The sequence below is a fragment of the Podarcis cretensis genome (assembly GCF_951804945.1).
Source record: "Podarcis cretensis genome assembly, chromosome: 10".
NCBI lineage: Eukaryota > Metazoa > Chordata > Lepidosauria > Squamata > Lacertidae > Podarcis > Podarcis cretensis.
In genome coordinates, this window is record NC_137179.1 from 11,152,095 (window position 1) to 11,173,992 (window position 21,898).

Genomic DNA, 21,898 nt, shown 5'->3' on the forward strand with positions numbered 1-21,898 from the left:
GCGATAGACCTGGCTTTCGCTTCCAGTGTTTTTTCCTGGCACAGCTTTCCCTGGGCCCCTCAGCCTCCCATCGTCCAGAGAGCAGGAGGCCGAAGACAGCAAAGATAAGAGAGGGGTGGGAAGGAGGGAACAAGCAGGCGGGTGGCAAAGGGGTCAGCGCCAGGGAGCGGGTGAGCGAGGGAATATGTGGAATGGTGCTCCAAACGTGTCTGGGTTTGGGGGCTTCAGAATAGGGCAGCCCTGGTGCGAGCCCACCTAGCTGGACTTCCCGTGTCAATACACAGACTGACCACCTCGGAAGGAGCCACTTGGCCTAAGCCTGGGAAGCGAAATCTTCTCTGGAAACCTGACCTCTTTGGGTCTGTTGTTTGGAAACTCTTGACATCCTGAGTAGAGAACATTTAACGTGCCTTGGAAAATCCGTCCCCCTGAAGCAGCCTTCTGCGTGCTATACTTAACCTTTTTGGAATATATATATTCCTTGCGGGTATGTCGTTGGGTGTTGTTGTGTTTTTTAAAAATACTTATTTATTTTCCTGTCGCTGTGGAGGAGGGGGCAAAATGTCAGGTAGGTCAGGAGAAAGGAACCCTTGGCTTTAGTTTTCCAGAGGAAGGGAAACGTTCCGAACAAACGTAATAAAAATAAACGGATGCTCGCAGGACAGAAAAAAAGGTCTATCTTTGTTGTAAGTGTGACTTGGTCACAGGGACCGGGGGGGGGGGGGAGAAAAAGTGTGTTATGTAAAACAGGGGTCATTTCCTATCTTGGGGGTTGGAGTGTTTGCATGTTTGTGTGGAGCGGTGGGCTCCCACAGAAAGCTGAAACGAAACCTATATATGCTAACTGAAAACTATTTCCTGGGAAAAGTGTGGCATTTTCGTTCCCATTACTTGTTTGTTTTGCCTTATTTTTACCTTCCCCTTCTCTCTCTCTCTCTCTCTCTCTCTCTCTCTCTCTCTCTCTTTCTCTCTCTCTTCTTGAGGTGGCTTACATGTCAACAGGGGAGGCCCCACCACAAATGCAAACTGGCACAGAGTGGACAGGCGAGAGGCTGCCAGCTCTGGGCCTGCCTAGCTCAGTGCTGCATGCACTGACTGGCAGCAGCTCTCAGGGATCTCCAAACAGAGCCTCTGCCAACCCTACCTGGAAATGCTTATGTATGAACTACTCAGTGCCAGAGTTAAAGGTAAAGGGTAAAGGGACCTCTGACCATTAGGTCCAGTCGTGACCTGGGGTTGTGGCGCTCATCTCGCTTTATTGGCCGAGGGAGCCAGCATACAGCTTCCGGGTCATGTGGCCAGCATGATTAAGCCGCTTCTGGTGAAACAGAGCAGCACACGGAAACGCCGTTTAACTTCCTGCTGGAGTGGTACCTATTTATCTACTTGCACTTTGACGTGCTTTCGAACTGCTAGGTTGGCAGGAGCAGGGACCGAGCAATGGGAGCTCACCCCGTCGCGGGGATTCGAACCACGACCTTCTGATCGGCATGTCCTAGGCTCTGCGGTTTAACCCACAGCACCACCCGCGTCCCTCACAGACACGTGCCAGAGTTACGTATAGCTTATATTTACGTATAAGCTAAACAAGCTAAACTTAGGGCCCCACTCTCTTGGGCGCCCCAAAAAATTTAAAGGGGGAAAAAACACCTGGATGTACATTTCCAAAATATAAGATAAAAAACAAATAAAATAAAATCTACATACAGCAACAGTGCTTTGTGTTGTGTAAGAAATAGAAAGTAATGCAAAATGGATTAGTCCATTCCAGACTTTTAAAAACAACCCCTAAAACAGCAATTTAACATGAATTTTACTATCTAATGAGACATTGATCCATGAAATGAAAGCAATAATCAATATACCGTACTATAAAATAAAGAAGACAGTATTGTAGAAAATAAAAATAAAAATTAAATTCTTTTCTTACCGGCAGTGATGATAGGCATTGTTTGGATGGGGGACTTTTATCCATTTTCGCAGTCACACAATCAATCAGTAGCTGAACTGGGTTCCACACAGTCACAAAAACAAATTAACCGAAAAAGCCTAAAAACAACAACAACCGCAAAATAAATAGCAAAAACAAAAGCGCCAGACTTAATCTGTTCCAGAAGTCCGTTTGACTTCTGAAATGTTTGAAAACCAAGGCGTATCTTCTGATTGGTGCAAGCACCCCGGAAACAATAGCCGACAACCGCATTGGACGCTTAGCTTCCGAAAAACGTTTGAAAACCGGAACACTTACTTCTGGGTTTTCAGCATTTGGGAACCAAGGCATTTGAGAACCAAGGTACCACTAAACCAGAGGATATTGAAGACGGTGTATTCTTTTCTCTCTCTCTCTTTACTTTGTGTTTGTGTGTTATAAATTTCCATGCCTTTGGTTTAAAGTCTTTGCACTTCTTTCCTTGCCAATTAACATGAATTATGCAGTGACAAGTTTGTGTGAGATAGATGGGAATGGGGCTTTAAAGTGAGTGGCGCACTGGGAGAGAAGGAGGGGGAGGAGCAGAAATCAAGGTGACAGGTCTTATTTTCATTTGTTTCAATTGACTGGGATTTCTAGGGTTTTGTTGCTGCTTTTTTTTTTTTTAATCCCCTATGGCTTCAAGGACAACAGCCTGGCACACAAAAATTGTGCACGGCCATTGTGTCAAGTTCACAAGCAGCCACTCTTCCTTAACTTCTAAGGTATTTTGTTCATGGGACTGTTAAGCTGAATTTTGCAAGCACATTGCTTGATCATTGCAATGAGAAAGCGTTCAGGTGTTCAAACAATTATTTTATACACCGCTTGGTCGTAAAAAGAAACAACAAACCAGCAAATCTCAAAGCGGTTTACAAATAGATAAAAAATTGCACCAATAGTTGAAAACATGCAAAAAGTTAAAATACTAAAACATGTTAAAATTCACACCAGGTTTTTAGCTTCTGGGTAAGCTTGTCTAAACAAAGATGTTTTCAATAGCTCAGACAGTAGCAGACCATCCAAGTGTCCCTTTTTTCCAGGGACAATCCCAGATTCACAGAAGCCATCCTGGTTTCTGATTTGATACCAGAATGTCCCATTTTTCCTTAAGATGTCCCTATTACCATTGGAGAAATGTTGGAGGGCATGGTAGAATGGTCTCTATTTTCATCAGAACAATCAAAGAATTGTAGAGTTGGAAGGGACTCCAAGGGTCCTCTAGTCATAGCTGTCAACTTTTCAATTTTCTTGCGAAACGTTGACAGCTACGCATCTAGTCCAAATCTGGAGTCCTATTCTGGATGGGCTCGAACCACCAACCTTCTGGTTAACAGCCAGATGCACTGACCCATTGTGCTACAGGCTCCATGTATGCCATTTCATTTCTGGTGGCTGCCATTTTGTTTACATGCAGGGAACTACAACGATGCAATAACCAGGGCACTGAGGGTAAATAAAATGGCAGTCTCCAAGAGATGGGCACAGAGAAAGCCACCCGCTGCTACAACCTCACCTCTGAATGGCGTAAATGAAGAATGACTGGGGAGTCTGGAATGGGACTCCCATTGATTCCTGTCTGAATTTACAGTCATACCTCGGATTACAGCAGCTTCAGGTTGTGTTTTTTTTGGATTGCAGACCACCAAAACCCGGAAGTCCCAGAACGGGTTACTTCCAGGTTTCGGTGGTCGTGCATGCACAGAAGCACTAAATCTCGCTTTGCGCATGTGCAGAAGCACTGAATTGCAACCAGTGCATGTGCAGACGCGGGTTGCAAATGCTGCGGGTTGCGAACGTGCATCCTGCACGGATTACGTTCGCAACCCGAGCACCCACTGTATTTTGGAACCAATGAAAATTGAACTGAGTGCCCTATGCTTGGTCCACTTTTCATTGTGAAATGGTTCCATATCTCTATAGAAGCAGGCATGCATGCATGTGCACACATACACATTGTTTTTGCCACTTGTGTGGCACTGACACCACTCTGCAGGTAGAGATTGGCAGAGGCCAATGGGGCTGGGTGGAAGGATGTTCCTGCCCAGTTCACACACACCAGTCAGGAGCAACTGGGGTTTGAACTGCACCCTAACCTACAAACAGGGTGCCAAATGGATGAGTTAAAACAAAGGTGCTGACTTTTAAAGCCCTCAATGGCCTTGGCCCAGTATACCTGAAGGAGAGTCTCCACCCCCATCGTTCTGCCCGGACACCGAGGTCCAGCTCCGAGGTCCTTCTGGTGGTTCCCTCCCTACGAGAAGTGAGGTTACAGGGAACCAAGCAGAGGGCCTTCTCGGTGGTGGCGCCCGCTCTGTGGAACGCTCTCCCATCAGTTGTCAAGGAAATAAACACCTATCTAACTTTTAGAAGACATTTGAAAGTGGCCCTGTTTAGAGAAGTTTTTAATGTTTGATCTTTTATTGTGTTTTAATGTTCTGTTGAGAGCAGCCCAGAGTGGCTGGGGAAACACATCCAGATGTGCGGGGTATAAATAATAAATTATTATTATTATGCCGCACTGCACTCAGGTGGTAGGAAAAAAGCCAAATGCACAAGAATGTAAGGCGTGTGTGCAGGATTAGGCCAATGACCCTTCAAGTCCAGCATCCTGTTCTCACAGATACATGTGGGAAACCTACAAGCAAGATCTGAGCACACAAGTTTGTACTCATGAACGGCGGAAATCACAAACCCTGTCTTAAAACGACTTTGAAGAAACATTTAAAAGAGGGTCTGTTTACGCTCCGTCAAGAAATTAGACACCTTTCACTTCCTAAGATTCTGAACGCAAAGGGAATATTCAGATACGTCAAGGCGTTAAACCTCCCCCCCCCCCTTTGCTTTTCCCCTTTTTTTCTCATTTCAACAATAACAGGAATATGCTGCCAGAACTGAGGCTGTTTTGAATTGTGGCTCTGAAATTAACAAATCTGTTACACATTGCAAAAGAAGAAGAAGAAGAAGAGAGAGAGCCAGAGTGAGTTTTTGGTTCGGTCACTGCAGGGAAAGCTTTGAGGGTGGGGGAAAGAGGAGAAAGGGGTGGGGAGTTTTTGGAAAGGAAAAAGAAAGAAAATGTGTGTTTGCTTTTAGAGTGTCATAAAATCTTAACTATGGGGAAAGGGGGGGGGGCGGGAATCCTAACCTCTGGGCTAAGTCTAAGGAGAGCTGGGGGAGAGCGTTGCAAAATCGCCAACAGCGGAGAACGGCTCCAGCTTGCAATAATCTGTGAATGATTGCTAGCAGTGTCTGCAGAGCCTTCACATTTTTTGATCTGTGCTTGTTCCTTAAGAAAGCAGAGGCGGACGGTGTTAATAAAGAGAGATTTAGCTGCCAGCTTGCACTCTCTGAATTACAGTGGACGGCAAAAAGGTCACAATTTGATCAGTTGCAGCAGTAGATTACGGGGTCTTTCTCCTTGTTTTTGTTTTAAAAGGAGGGAGTGAAGGGGGGGAGGGGGGGAGTGATAGAGGAGAAATGCATCCCAGGGCTTTGGCAAGCCTTTTAAACACAACAAGATAGGGGTTTTCTGTGGTTTTTTTGTGTGTTTTTTGCGGGGGGAGGGTGGAGAGAAAAAGAGACGCTCAAGTTCTTATCAGCTGGAAAAGGAGGAAGAGCTCTCTCCCTCTCCCTCTCTCTCTGTGTGTTTTTACTTCTTCGTTTCGGATTGTCTGTTGTCATTCCCACTCAGTAAAAGCCGAGACAGCAGCCTGCTTCTTAGTAGCTGTGCAACTCTGCAGATCGTTTGCTTTTTACATTTTCCTGTCTTTTTGTTTTTTTAAAAAATACAATGGTTTCAATCATCTCTGATCTGGACCCACTGAAAAGCTGGAAAGTTTTAAGGTAGGCCTCTTTCTTTCTTTCTTTCTTTCTTTCTTTCCCAATGCTCTGCTTGCTTCCCCCTTAGGAACCCCTCCTCCGTTTACCTTACTCACAAGTACAACGCATGCACGGGCTTGGTCTGCGCTTCAGAATCACATGGGGCTTAACCTCGACTGCACTGCAACCTCGGTGCTGTAACCACAATATGAATTCCTGGGTTTAAGATACAACAAGAGTTTCTGGTAATTAGACCCCCCTCCTTTTTTAAAAAAAAGGATGAGGGGGGTTCAGCTGATGTTTCAGCGGAGTCTTCATTGAGAACTTTGAATTTATCCCTTAATGCAGACCGGAAAAGTTGGTTGCCTTGTTATTTTAAAGTGGGATTTATTTCGAAGCTGGAGCTATAATAAGTTTAATGCTGGCTGAGACTGCTAAAGAGTTGAAAAACTTGTGGGGTTTTATTATTAGAAGTTGCTTCGTTGGAGAAAGGATTTTCTAAGTGATGTGTGCATTGCTGCCTTAGCAGAGGGCATATCATTAATTTTAGAGGATTTTTTCTTTTCTTATTTTGAGCTTTACAAAATACTTTTTGGCAGCTATTTATACAAGGCATGATTTTGGTTCTTGAGGGTTGTTTGTGCCTTAACTCTACTTTTTAAAAAATTAAATGGGAAGGGAATGGTTACTGCTTAAATAGATTTTACACGAATTTGACCTGTCACAATAGTGTTCTGAAATGCTTTGTAAAGCTACCCACTCAGTTTTTGGTTTATAAAGTACACTGCTTCCTAAAAGTTTTCGGATGGCACTGGAGCCCTTTCTTAAAACTTCTCCTTGGAAAACTAACCACAGTTCTCTTGTTATATCTCCATCCTTTTGCATTTTATATCCAATGAGCAAAGGCCCTTGAAGAAGTGGATGGCGCTGTTTATTGCCATGATGTGATAAGATGAGATGAGAATCTGTTCTTCGGTGGCCTTATTATTACAATTTTAAGGACGGATGTGCTGCAAAGTCGTTTATCTTTGCAGCAAGGTGTTTATCTTACAGCAAGGTGTGTGCATGTTGTGAATAGAGGACTGTGAACAGACACCTCCCACGCAAACACATTTGCTGACGGCAAATGTGTGGAGGGGCTTTCAAATCCCTCTATGCATGTTCTATATAAGTTGCATTGGAGGAGGAGGTGTGTCTGTGTACACGACTTGCGAAAGGCAAGAAGGGGTTGTAACTTCCCACCCTTGTTTCCAGTGATACAATGCATCCCAATGGCAGCATCAGCTATGATTGCTTGAAGGGTTTGTGTGTATCTGGCGATTTTCTTTTCTCTTCTAATCTTGTGCTTCACAGACAAGGACACCAGGCCTTAACCTTGAAAGGGGTGCCTTGCCTAGATGTTTCCTTTCATATCTGCAAGCGTGCGACGCTGGTAGGGGCGGCACGTTATCTATTGTGTGTTAGAATGGAAAGTATTTGTTGTTTGCGGCTCCTGTTCTTGATCTTTGGACATTTGGCTTGCCAAATTACTTCCCCCCACACCACACCACCCCTGACTGCTGGGGCAGCTACAGTAGGATGACATGAAGAACTCATTGGCATACAGATAAAGGGTAGAAAAGGTCTCTCTCTCTCTCTCCAAAAGACACAAGAGCACAACTAATCAAAGATTGGCACCCACAATGCTTTCTTACTGATGTTGCTGTGAGAAAATGTTGTATTTGCAGAGAGCAAATGCACTTGAATACAGGGAGAAGGGTGCATGCCTCTTAAATGTCTTAGATTTAAAGACAAGTCGTAGAATAATTTAGAGTTGGAAGGGACAATGCAGGTCATCCGTGCAATGCAGGGATCTTTTGTCCAAAGTGAGATTCGAACCCACAACCCTGGGATTAAGAGCCTCGGGCTGCACTGACAGAGCTATCCCAGGCTGGCAGTCAAAATGTGTTTAGAAGATTTGTGGCAATACTTTTGGTCATGGCTTCAATGGCCTGATAAACATATTATTTGTCAGGGGGCGCGTCTCATTTATTATTTAGCTCAGATTAGTTTAAATGTCTTTTAAAACCAAAACTATTCAGATTATTTTACAATAAATTAAAAAATACAGAAATTAAAGCAAGACCATAATGCAGAACAGAATGAATATTGTCATGATATCTTAAGCACACCACCTCAAAACACAAATAATCAGGGATAATCAAGGAAACAAAGGCATAAAAGCAACCATCCCATCATATGCCTGGGGAAAGAGGAGCATGTGGACCTGGCACTGAAAATACAACACAAGTCTGCACCAGGCAGGCCTTGCTGGGGAGAGCATTCCACAGGTGGAGAGCCACCACTGTTAAGGCCTACTCCTTTCCCACCACTCTTAAAACTTCCATCACAGAGGATACACAGAGGAGGGTGTCTGATGTTGACCTAAGGGCATGGGCAGGTTGGTGATGGGGCTGTCGGTCCTAAACTGTGATAGGATGTTGTTGTTGTTTAGTCGTTTAGTCATGTCCGACTCTTCGTGACCCCATGGACCAGAGCATGCCAGGCACTCCTGTCTTCCACTGCCTCCCGCAGTTTGGTCAAACTCATGCTGGTAGCTTCGAGAACACTGTCCAACCATCTCGTCCTCTGCCGTTCCCTTCTCCTTGTGCCCTCCATCTTTCCCAACATCAGGGAGTCTTCTCTTCTCATGAGGTGGCCAAAGTCTTGGAGCCTCAGCTTCAGGATCTGTCCTTCCAGTCAGCACTCAGGGCTGATTTCCTTCAGAATGGATAGGTTTGATCTTCTTGTAGTCCATGGGACTCTCAAGAGTCTCCTCCAGCACCATAATTCAAAAGCATCCATTCTTCGGCAATCAGCCTTCTTTATGGTCCAGCTCTCACTTCCATACATCACTACTGGGAAAACCATAGCTTTAACTATACGGACAGGATAGAACCATCCAATGCAGCTGGGCCAGAATAGGGGCTCTGTGATCTGACCACCTGGTTCCCGTTCTCAGTCTGGCTGCTGCATTCTGCACCAGCTGAGGTTTCCGAACTGCCTTTGAAGGCAGCCCGTCACAGAGCAAGCCGGTCAGTAAATCACACAGTTCAAAGCTGGAGTTAAGCGAAACATGATCTTCACAGACTTGGCAGAGTTTCAGGCCTAATGAGCACAGTAGCTTCCACCCAGTAGGCATGGGCGCCGACACATTGAGGGGGTGTGGTGTCACATGATGTCACAAGCATGACATCATTCATCCCTCCGTGCATCCCACCCCCGCCCAGCGTGCAAGAGTTCCTGGCAGTGGCGGGCTGCAGGGGATGGTGGCCCCCCTCCATATTGGAAGTCTCAGCCCCCTACCAATAAATATTGAGGGGGCTGAAGCCCCTTTCGCCCCCTATAGTTGGCACCTCTGCCTGTAGGTCCTGCTCAATGAAATCAGTTGCTTAGGCTGAAAGTCCCTACCTCCCCACAGCTGTATATGTCTCCTTCTCTGCAGGGCTCATTGCAAACAATCAGAGACTGTGCCTGCTTACAGGCTGCCTTTGCTCCTCCTGTTTTCATACCTCTCCTGGTTCTGGGAAACAAGGGAGGAAGGGAGCTTGTCGCAGCAGGAGGGGAAGACACCAATGACTCTTCAGCAGCCTGACTCATCCCTGCCTCTGGGAACTGTAGTTTAAGGGTTGCTGGGAATTGGAACTTTGTGAGGGGTAAAGTTGAGCACCCAGAATTCTTTGAAGGAAGGAATGTGCTTTAAAGGTATAGTGTGGACCAGGGGTTGGCAAACTAAGGTTTTCGGGCCAGATTAGGGCCACAAGGCTCATAAATCCAGCCCGCAGACCTGCCGCCCACTCGGTCAGTCCCCACACTGAGCTAAACCGGCGCAGTGTGTCCTTGAAAAGAAGCCACAGACGCCTCACGGGAACGAACTTCTGTGATGCTGGCATGGCTTCGGATTGGCTGCAGGAACTTCCTGCAGCCAATCCAAAGCCTCGCCACCTGTGTGCTGAGGTAAACCCTGCGTGGCCATGGACGGAGAGGTCGGCGGGTCTGGGCCATGCCATGGACATCATGATGGGCACGTCATGGGGCTTCAGCCAGAGCTTGGCACGCCTGGCATCTGGCTTGGCACTGCTGGTGGCGGCGCACTTGACGGTTGTGCTGGAGCAGCTGGAGGGCGAGCTGTGCGGCACCTGTGTGGCACTCCATGTGCGCAGCCTGCCCGCCAACCTGGCCTCTGATGTGGTGCACACCGCCTGGGAGCTCTGTGGGGACGGGCCAGTGGAGCGGCTACTGCTCATCAACAACACCGGTGAGCGGCTGCTCCAAGAATCACTCCTGAGCACGTGCAGAGTGCGTTCCTCCTCCAGGTCCGGAGGCAGCTGTGGGACCGGCTTGCAGGGTATTTATATTTTTCAAAATGTAGTCTGGCCCCCCACAAGGTCTGAGGGACAGTGGACCGGCCCCCTGATGAAAAAGTTTGCTGACCCGTGATGTGAACTGTAAAGCCCCTGTCTCCATTCTGATTCTGCCTCCACCCCATTTTGCAGCTGGCAGGCCTAGAGAAATCACTGCTTGCTGTTTTTTCTTTTAACACCAGCCTCTTCCACATTCGCCTTAGCTATTTTTTTCCTGATTCCACTCAAAACTGGAAATGCTGCATACAGAATGGACGGCAACAATGCAAGATAACTTTTTGTGTGTTGATGTCAAAAGGTTTGGACTATAACTTGGGAACATTTTTATCCAGTGATTTAAACAGGTCATCTTCAACATCATGACTCTAGGCAACAACACACACCACCAGAGGTATGCCACGTGTTACCGAACTACTATTCTGGGAACGTTGCAGAGAATATATAAAAGCTTATTTTATGGGGCTGTGTCTGTATCTCCTTCTGCTAAGGAAATCAGGTTATGTCCTGATTTTGTTAAACCAAGGGAAAGAATAGTTTACATCAGAGCCCAAATAGTTTTATCCTTAGAAAAGAGCACCCTGGTCCAAAAGCTGAGTCATACCTTTCCCGGAACACCAAGCAGGTGTAAAATTCCACTTTCAAACACTGGAAGAAATATATTCAAAGTTGTTGTGAGCGGTGGCTGGTGGGGCAACTCCCTACTCAAGCTGTCAGCCTGGCAGTCGGTTATGAAGGTGAGCTGGACAGATCAGAAGAGGCTGGCTAGTGTAGCCCCACCAGAAAATGAGAGATGCTCATCTGGCTAGAGGGCAAACTTGTGGTGGGCAGCATGTTTAGAGAGGGTTCAAAGCAGGGAAAGAAGCAAGATCACTGTATCAGAGTGACCAAAGCCCAGCTCTGTATACTTTTCTTTTATCTCTCCTTTGCAAAGGAGAGATAAAAGAAAAGTATACAGAGCTGGGCTTTGGTCACTCTGATACAGTGATCTTTCTCCCAGTGGGCCCTACCTATGCACCAATAGATCCAGTTGTGATCACACATTCCTTAAGAACAGTCCACTCTCCCTCCACCTCTCTCAGCTTTATGATGGCACCTGCCCTCATTGTGTTGGGGAAGATGGACTGAATCACTCACAAGCACCTGATAATGATTGATTAATCACCCTGGATGATGAATCTGTGAGATCTGAAGGTCCTTTAGTTACAGGAGGGAATATTTTGGTTGACCATTGTGCTAGACGTCTTGATGGTGAGAGCATTTGGAATACTCCAGCTCTGGGTTTCTGGGACTGGGCAAGGAGATTGGCTAGATGGCATGTCCAGCCTTCAAGAGACTGAGAACTACTCCCACTATAAAATAAAATAAAATGGCAGTGATCTACCAAGGTTGTTGAGCTATTTTTAGGAAGTCAAAACTGTTTTTTAATTGTTATTTTTTTTGGGGGGGGGAGCCAAGATCCACCACCACCACGATCTACCAGTAGATCACAATTATATCTGCAATATTTTGCTTACGTATTGGAGAAGAACATATTGACAGCCTACGGAAGGTCATTCTTGTTAAAACCAGTTAGTGAGGCAAAGGCGGGTGGGGGGCACATCTGTACTGGAAATTTGGAGCATGTCCATGTTTCACTTTTTAAAGATGGTAGAGATTAACAGTTGCTGAACTGTTCTCTACCGTTCATGCGTTCTAACTTGGATGGAAGCAAACATCCACTGAAGGATGAGAAAACTATTGAGCAATATGTAAGCAATAGCAGTTCTGTCACTTAATGAGTTCGGTCCTGTTTTTGGCCTCCTGTCTACAAAGGTGGTGCTTGTGGTGACAGGCCAAGACTTGACAAATGATTGATGCTAGCATTTCTTATGTGAAGTAGTTCAGACCTATCGATCTCACTTTCTTGGGGAGGAACAATCTTAGCTGAGAAGAGTGGGTAGAAATTTTGCAGAGGGTGATTTAATCAGAGGTTTTACTCTGTGCATACTGCTCCGGTGTGGAAAAGGATATAAACACAGAACATGTGAAACAGCTTTCTGCTGAGTCAGACTATTGATCCAGCCAGCTCAGTATTGATCCAGCCAGCTCAGTTGCTAGCAGTCATCAGTCACAATTCTTTCCCAAACTGCTAACCCAAGATCCCTTTAACTGGTGGTACCAGAGACTGAGGGTCTCAGTGGTAGAGGATATGCCTATGGGTGCAAAAGGTCTTGGGTGCGATCCCTGTCATTTCTGTGCAGGGCTGTGAAACACTCCTGTCTAAAACCCCATAGAAGTTCTTCCAGCCGCTATAGGCAGTACCAAGGTACACGGGCCTTAGTTTTGTTTTGGTTCTGTGACTTGCCATCTTCTTATGAATCTAGGGCACAGTATGTGCTTCCCAGCCCCTAGTTACAGATCAAAGCTCCCTTCGATTCCAGTCTTCTGCCTCATGAAAGCAGCCCAGAGCCAGGTTATCTCCAACAGATGCCTCCCCAGCATCCACCACTCCTGTATGTCATTCTCCCTGTTCTCAAGCTGTTTTTACCATAACTAAGAGTTCTTCTAATGTTCAAGATCTGCTGAGGAACCTGGAAATAGTTACTTGGTTTCAATGAGACACTTAATATTTCTTTTGGAAACAAGTAAAGGCAAACTAACAACCCCAACTAATGGAGAAACAAAACATGAAATGAACCCAACTCTCAACTTTGGACTACTGTATAATAATAATAATAATAATAATAATAATAATAATAAATAAATAAAATAATGTATATGCCACCCATATGACTGGGTTGCCACAACCACTCTGGGAAGCTCCATAGTGGTATCTTGGGTTATGAACTTAATTCGTTCCAGGGGTCCGTTCTTAACCTGAAGCTGTTCTTAACCTGAGGTACCACTTTAGCTAATGGGGCCTTCCACTGCTGCCGCCACGCTACCGGCGCACGATTTCCTTTCTCATCCTGGGACAATGTTTTCAACCCGAGGTACTACTTCCAGGTTAGCAGAGTTTGTAACCCGAAGCGTTTGTAACCCGAGGTACCACTGTATTATATTATTATGTTGTGCTACAGAACAGGTTACAGAATCTTCGGGTTACGGCCGTGGCAAACCCGGAAGTATCTACTTCCGGGTTTCGCCGCTCGCGCATGTGCAGAAGTGCTTTGCGTGTGTGTGCAGAAGTGGCACATCTAGTTAGATTTTTCAGTGTGCACATGGCACCCCGAAATGAATTAGATCCGTAACCAGAGGTACCACTGTAGTAAAAACAAACATCACATGCTAAAAACTTCCCTGAACAGATCTGCCTTCAGGTGGCTTTTTAAAACCGCATAGCTGTTTATCTGTTTGACATCTGCCCGGAGGGTGTTCCACATGGCGGGTGCCGCTACTGAAAAGGCCCTCTGCCATCATCTACCTAAAGTTTCATCATCTGTTCCAGCCTTTCTCAACCTGTGGGTCCCCAGATGATGTTGAACTACAACTCCCATCACCCCTAGCTAGCAAGGCCAGAGCTCAGGGAGTTGTAGTCCAACAACATCTGGGGACCCACAGGTTGAGAACCGCTGATCTATTGGTTCACGAACATAAGGAGAGTTCTGCTGGGGCAGGCCAATGGCCCATCCAGTCCAAAATCCTGTTCTCACAGTGGCCAACCTCACAAGCAGGATCTGAGTAGAACACCAGTCTCCTCACTAAGCAACTGGTATTCAGAATTTCACTTCTTCAAGAGACACGCAGTGTGCCTCTTCCATTCTGAACCCCTGTTCCATCACAGGCCCCCATGCGCCCCACAGGAAATGGCCTGACTGTTGCTACTCTGCACCTAGAATCATAGACTCATAGAATCATAGAGTTGGAAGAGACCACAAGGGCCATCGAGTCCAACCCCCTGCCAAGCAGGAAACACCATCAGAGCACTCCTGACATATGGTTGTCAAGCCTCTGCTTAAAGACCTCCAAAGAAGGAGACTCCACCACACTCCTTGGCAGCAAATTCCACTGTCGAACAGCTCTTACTGTCAGGAAGTTCTTCCTAATGTTTAGGTGGAATCTTCTTTCTTGTAGTTTGGATCCATTGCTCCGTGTCCGCTTCTCTGGAGCAGCAGAAAACAACCTTTCTCCCTCCTCTATGTGACATCCTTTTATATATTTGAACATGGCTATCATATCCCCCCTTAACCTCCTCTTCTCCAGGCTAAACATGCCCAGCTCCCTTAGCTGGGCATGTTCTTCTTTCTTCTGATAACCTGTTCTTCTTTCTTCTGATAACCCTCCTTCTCCTCTTCTCTAGACTCACTTCAGCTCCTCTTTCCACAATTCCTCTCATTTGACTCCCCCCCCCCTGGAATTTCATGCCCCTACGTCACTCTTCCCGTGCTCCGTAATCTGATAGGTGCAGGCAGTGCATAGCCTAAGATGTGGCCATTTTCTTACATCTCGTGGATGCTTTAGCTGGGATTCATGCATTGCAGAGGGTAGGGCTAGATGGCCCTTGAGGAGGGGGTCCCTCCCAACTCTACAATTCTATGGTTCCCTTTCTGTCTCTTCACAAACCTAGTAGAGGTAGATTGGACTGTGGTGCTACAGGGGCCTCGCAAAGGCTGAGAGGTTGTTGTTGGCACCATAGGGCCAGACTTTGGGAGCTGATGTCTAGTGTCCCACACAGCAAAATGCGCAGGAGCCCCCCCTCCCCACTTAAATTGAAGCATTGCTGGCTTAATAAGATTTTGAATTAAGTGAATGTAATAATAATAATAATAATAATAATAATAATAATAATAATATTTATACCCCACCCATCTGGCTGAGTATCCCGAGCCACCCTGGGCAACTCCCAATTGAGTGTTAAAAACAATACAGCATTAAATATTAAAAATTTCCCTAAACAGGGCTGCCTTCAGATGTCTTTTAAAGATAAGATAGCTGCATATTTCCTTCACATCTGAAGGGAGGGAGGGCGCCACTACCGAGAAGGCCTTCTGTGTGATTCCCTGTAACCTCACTTCTCGCAATGAGGGAACCACCAGAACAACCTCAGTGTCTGGGCTGAACGATGGGTGTGGAGACGCTCCTTCAGGTATACAGGACCGAGACCGTTTAAAGGTCAACACCAACACTTTGAATTGTGCTCGGAAACATACTGGGAGCCAATTCAGATCTCTCAGGACCGGTTTTATGTGGTCCTGGTGGTGACTCCCAGTCACCAGACTAGCTGCCGCATCCTGGATTAATTGCAGTTTCCGGGTCACCTTCAAAGGTAGCCCCACGTAGAGTGCATTGCAGTAGTCCAAGCGGGAGATAACTAGAGCATGCACCATGTAAAGCTGTATACACCTCCCATCTAAAGAGCAGGTGAAGAGGGAATGTAAGATTAAGTCCACTGTTAATGTGAGCAACTAAGAATCATAGGATGGTGGAGACAGAGGGAATCCCAAAGGCCATCTAGTCCAACCCCCTCCAATGCAGGAATCACCCTGTGGGCAGCACTGGTTATTCAGGGTATCTTTGACAATCTGAAGAGTCTTCCCAGAGGACAAGTGGAAGCCTGGCATTCTTATTTTCTTTTTAAATTGTGTGGGTCTATTTTAAGAGTTACTTACTGCCCTACTCTAGAATGTGAAAATAATGAGAGTCTTGGAATACATACATATATTCCCTTTTTCGGATAGGGTGCACCAGAATAAGCAAGCTAAGAGAATTGCTCAGTTTGGAGAGGAGCCAGGATAAATTCCTAATTTGGGCAATCATAATATTCTTTTACTGACATTTCAATAGGCCGATAATTAGGCCACAGCGATCTTGTTTGCTATCCAAACCCTTGGCCTTGTAACACATGTCACATTGGTTATGGGAGTAGTGTTTATGCTAGGAGCATGATTAGGAAAGTCCCTGGTAGAAAACTTGAGTCAGTTGCATTGGGGGAAGATTGTCATTGCAGAAATACAGCTCCAGGCGCCCTGGTTGCTGAGTTGGCTTTCTGAATCCTGGAGGTCTCCTTCCGCTGTTGTTGGATTGCAACTCCCATCATACTTGACCACTGGCCCTGCTAGCTAGGGATGATGGGAGTAATAATAATAATAATAATAATAATAATACTGCAGATAGTTATGCAAATGAAGGATCGAAAGTGACGTTCAGTGATTGGATAGTTTTAGAAAGTTGCTACAGTAACATTGTACTGGAGCTCTATATAAGCAGGCTGACTGAGCCCTTCAGTTCAGTTCTGTTGTGGCCTCTGTATAAAGAAGAGCTGTTTGAAGAATTGCTGTGTCGTCTGATATGTTCACCCACAACTTAACACTGTTAGCATTATTTATGCCCTGCCCACCTGGCTGAGTTTCCCCAGCCTCTCTGGGCGGCTCCCAATCGAGTGTTAAAAACAACAACAGCTTGAGACCCAAGTTTGAGTAACACTGCAACTTAGCTCCTTCAACAAACCTTTGCTGTCACCCTTGTCTCACCCCTTTCCTTTGTCTTGCTCCCTGTGGAACCTGAGACTGTAGGCTCCTTGGGGCAGCAATCTCTTTTCCTTTTCTTTCTCTCTTTTTGCTACTGCTAATTTGCAAACATGCCATGTTCACATTAGGCTGCAGTCCAGAGCACACTTCCAAGGGAGAAAGGCCCAAGGGAAAAAAATGTCTAAAATTGTGTTTGTGTTTTTCATGTCTTAGGGATGGGGAACATTTCGCCCTCAGAATGTTGTGAGAATCCAGCTCCCACCAACCCCAGCCAATATGGGCAATGCTCAGGTATGATAGGAGCTGGAGTTCAGCAATAAACAGAGGGCTGCAGTTTACCCACTCTTGATATAAACAACGAGCATCCAGGGGAATGTTTTTCTGGAGGTTTTGCCATTCTCCCATGAAGATCCCATTACGTACAGGCTCTCTCTCTAGCTGTTTCTCCCCCCTCCACAACTAAGCAAGGGAGCTCTTTAGTGGGAAGGGAAAATAAAGCTTTGGCAGGAGTTCAACAGATGCCAGCTCTTTCCCTGACACCAAGTTCATCATTGCATAAGGCAGAAGACACTCTTTGCCATCTTTGACCATGTGCTTAAAATAGCCACAAAGAGCCAATTGATCTTCTACGGTTCCTTACACTGCCTGGATAGCTTGATGACGACGTTCAACTACTATATGGAAGAAAATGTGCTGAAAGTAATGGTGGGAATGGCTGCCACAACATCTGTTTTGCTCTTGGCACAGGCTTTGACCAGACAATTCTTGCCTCAGTTCCCTGATCGAGAATGAAAGGCTTCTGTGGCCCCTCCTAGCAACATCTCATGTTCTTTCCGCAGCATCTCAAATCACTTGAGGAATTCTGTTATCTGTTAAGTTTCCCTGCTGACCTTGTCAGGCTAGAATCATATTAGCAGCCCTGTGTGAGTATCTGCAATTTGCAACTTCCAGTGGGAATGCTTTGAGAAAGGAGAACAATGTATTCATTCCCAGTGATGTGTCCCAAAAACGTCATAGGTTGGATACACACACACACAAGTTATTTGATTGGAAAGGGAGAGGAGAACAGCCACTGACTGTTCTTTCCCCTTTTATTAATATGTGCGCTTTTGTTAGTTTAGAGACATTTGTATACAGTCGTACCTTGGAAGTCAAACAGCTTAGTTCCCGAACGTTTTGGCTTCTGAACGTCGCAAACCCAGAAGTGACAGTTCCGATTTGCAAACTATTTTTGGAAGCGGGACGTCTGACGGGCTTCCTGCAGCCAATCAGAAGCTGTGATTTGGTTTTCGAACGTTTTGGAAGTGAGACAGACTTCCAGAACGGATTCTGTTTGACTTCCAAGGTACGGTTGTACTGCTTTTCAGGCAGACCTCACAAAGTGGTTTACATAAGATGATTATTGTTTTATTTATTATCCACTCCTCAGCCTAAGGTCTCAGGGAGGACTGAAACATTAAAACACAACATTAAAACCCAATGTTAAAAAGAACAGTTTAAACAACTTGCAATGACAGAAATAAGGTGGGTCCTAAAAATATACGCAGCAAGCTTTATAACAGTGATGCCAGGCACACCTCTGTGGGGAGGGAGTTCCACAATTGGGGGCCACCGCAGATAAGGCCCTGCCCCGGAACAGTACTTGCTTTTTTCTGCCTGCAAATGTGAAACATACAAAAATGGTATATGTGCACACATCATTTTCTCTTGGGGAGGAGGAATTCCAGGTTGTATTTTGTTTTGTGACATAACTGATGCCCTCCATCCCATTTTGCTTTTCAATCTGTCTCATAATTCTCAATTTAGCCTCCTTAAATTATATTCCAGCTATGCAAGGAAATGTGGGGGCCTCTGTGTGAGAGAGCTTGTCCAGTTTGCAGCTGTGGGTTGCAATGCCTCCACCCATTTCCATGTAACGGCACCCCTGTTGCGAGACTTGTACACTTTAAAAAAAGTTGGAGATTGTTAACTTTTCCTAAAAACAAAACAAAACCCAACAACCAGGAAGTTCTTGTGTCAAAGCTCAAAGGAGAAAACAGGCAGAGTGCTTGATGACAAAAAGTACTTGGAAATTGTTGCTGTACAGAAAGGTGGACGTCATCTGCAATCTTCTTCTTCTTCTTCTTTTTAAATTCTGCCTGGGGGATAAAGTTGCATCTAAGTTTTAATGGCAACCTCTTTAATATAAAGTGGGGGAGGAGAGCCATAGAGGCTGCTTACGGATGAATTATTTGCAATTAATATGCATGCAATGAGTGGAGATGGGTTGGTTGGTTTGTGTGTCTGTCTAAAGGCAGAGGAATCTCAGTGTTTCCATTTACGGAATGTTAAAATTCCATACTGTTTCTATAACGTAGGTTTCCGAAGAAATCTCCATGTATATAGGCTTCCTAAAAATATATACAGTGGTACCTCGGGTTAAGTACTTAATTCATTCCAGAGGTCCGTTCTTAACTTGAAACTGTTCTTAACCTAAGGTACCACTTTAGCTGATGGGGCCTCCCACTGCCACTGCGCCACCGGAGCACGATTTCTGTTCTCATCCTGAAGCAAATTTCTCAACCCGAGGTAGTATTTCTGGGTTAGCAGAGTCTGTAACCTGAAGCATCTGTAACCTGAAGTGTATGTAACCCGAGGTACCACTGTACCATCATTTAGAGTTATGTGTGCATCATTTATGCAAACATCCATGCACTTCCCTTATCATTTGCACTGTGTCTTTGTGGCTTGCAGTGAACCATTTTCTGAAAAATTACCCACACCGGGAGTAGTAATATTTGCATCCTTTGTCTACCGAATTTGGCTCCCCCACTTGTCTTGCTTCCTCCTTCCTTTCGCGCCCTTAAATAATTTTCTGCTTCTCTCTGCTTGTTCTTCTTCCCTGGCCAGCTTGAGGCAAATGTTTTATCTATGGTTTTTTTTTTTTTGGGGGGGGGGGTTATCATCATCATTATTATGCATGTGTACAGTTCGAAAAACTGTAGCGGAGGAGGAAGCATCTCCAATCCTCCAAGCAGCAGAGTCGCACCTCCTGATCATTCCACTGGCATTCTCAACCGATCTTGTCTGCTAGGACAGTTGGGAGTCTGCTGTGTCCATTGAGCCATGAGCAGAGTCTCCAAAGTATAATTATGGAGTAGGATCTCAGCAACAGACCTTAACTTACTTCTTGAAGGCACCAGTGATATCTAAGCTGGAAGTAGAGGAGCGGGATTAAGATCAAGCCATGATTGTCAGTACTATGGCCCTAGAGCATGGTTCCCCAAACTTGGGTCTCCAGCTGGTTTTGGACCACAGTTCCCATCATCCCTGACCACTGGTCCTGCTAGCTAGGGATGATGGGAGTTGTAGTCCAGCAACAGCTGGAGACCCAAGTATGGGAAACCCTGCAATAGAGGCTTGTTGTGAAATGTTTTGGTGCTGGCTCTGTGTGGTGTCTTCTTGTCCTTTCTCCATATTATTCCCATTGCTTTTCTCCAGTAACATAATGGTTGGTGTCTTAGATACACATTGACGTAGATAACTGGCTACAAGTAAGAGTAACAACAAGTCTACTTGTCTGCAGTTAAAATGTTTCTAGGGTTACAAATGATGTTTGGCAAGCCAGACTATTCCTAGGAATGGGGCACTGTGTGTCCATCCCATTTTCCTTTCCTACAATTGTGTTTTCCTCCCCTCTCTTCTATGCAAGTTTTGTACAGCCAAAAAAGACCAGCACAAGAAAACAAAACACAGTGCTGTTTTTCAATTTTTATTTATTATTATTTTTTGGCAAGTCCTCGGGAGCAAAAGGAGTACAGTACGGTGGCTGTACTGAATTGCAACTGTAGATAAGAGATTATGTGGGTAGGAGTACTGGGAAAATGAGCAAAAATGGGAGGAATCTGGACATCAGCATCATTGTTTAAGCACGTACAACTCTGAGTGCCGAGTAATCCATTTTGCTTATTTATAAGCCACTCTGTCAATGAATTGTCTAACTATTGACACAGCGCAATAAGATAGCATTGTAATCTCAGAGGTCAGGTGATATCGCTTTGCAAGTGGCCAGGCAGAATGTCCAGTAATGGTATCTATCCTTTGAGGGACGCAAGAAGGAATTGGTCCCAGCAAGTTTGAGGGAAAGGGCCTAGTTACAATTGTTTCTGATGATTAGGGTTCAAATGACAGGAATTGTGGAAAGAGGAGCTGAAGTGAGTCCAGAGAAAACAGATGCAGAGTGGCAACAGCGAGGCTATTTCCAGTGCAGTGCAATGGGGGCCACGATGGAGCAGAGGTTCAGAATGGAAGATGCAGACCATAGGGGTGTCGGAGACAGTGGGATTGGGAATGCCAGCTGCTGGGAATCACGAATGGAGAAAGCACTGTTGCTTGTAGGCTTCCTAGAGGTACAGTGTTACCTCGGGTTAAGAACTTAATTTGTTCTGGAGGTCCGTTCTTAACCTGAAACTGTTCTTAACCTGAACACCACTTTAGCTAATGGGGCCTCCTGCTGCCACTGCACAATTTCCGTTCTCATCCTGAAGCAAAGTTCTTAACCCGAGGTACTATTTCTGGGTTAGCGGAGTCTGTAACCTGAAGCTTATGTAACCCAAGGTACCATTGTATCTGGTTGGCTGCCAGGAGAGCAGTATTATGGATGAGGTGGACCTTTGGCCAGGAAGGCTCTAATTATGTTCTTATGAGGAACCACTCATCACCATAAGGGGTTCTGACATGGGTTGGGTAGCCAAGGGCTTGAGGCCAAGGCTCTCCTCAGATATGACGTGATATGATATGATAATCTTTATTGTCATTGTCCCATACAGAACAACGAAATTGAAAAAATCTACATCAGACATTCAAAAACCAACAAGTCTGCTATCCCAGCTATCCCAGCCTGGTTAACCCCCTAAAAACTCTGGTACCCCATTTTCATATACAATATACTCCTTACACTGCATTTAAAACCAAAATTGCATTTGGGTAGAAACTGTTTCTCAGGCGGCTAGTCTTAGTCTTTATAACCCTGTACCTTCTTCCAGAAGGCAGAAGCTGAAAGAGATTGTTTCCGGGGTGCGCACTAACCTGCACTATCTCTGCAGCTTTCTTATGACAAGATTTGATCCAAGGTGGGAAAAGTGCACCCAATTATTCTCTCTGCAGTCTTTACAACCCTGGACAGCATTGTTTTTTCCCTGACTGTGCAGCTCCCAAACCACACACACACAGACCACAAGTTAATCCAGAAATGGTTGACTGAACTTAAGGCATGGAAAATT

At 45.4% G+C, this 21,898-nt stretch overlaps 1 protein-coding gene across 6 annotated transcripts in view; it reads left to right on the forward strand.

Annotated features, from left to right (window-relative positions):
• The first annotated feature begins 5,503 nt into the window (after window positions 1-5,503).
• CELF2 (CUGBP Elav-like family member 2) overlaps window positions 5,504-21,898 on the forward strand; it is a 561,934-nt gene continuing 545,539 nt past the window's right edge. Inside the window, exon 1 of one of the 6 annotated variants that reach the window (XM_079992647.1) lies at window positions 5,504-5,812. In XM_079992647.1, coding sequence (XP_079848773.1) covers window positions 5,760-5,812 — 53 coding nt within the window. In that variant the 5' untranslated portion in view covers window positions 5,504-5,759. The remainder of the gene's footprint in view (window positions 5,813-21,898) is intronic. The other 5 variants (XM_079992627.1, XM_079992629.1, XM_079992637.1 and 2 more) reach the window with 5 other exon arrangements.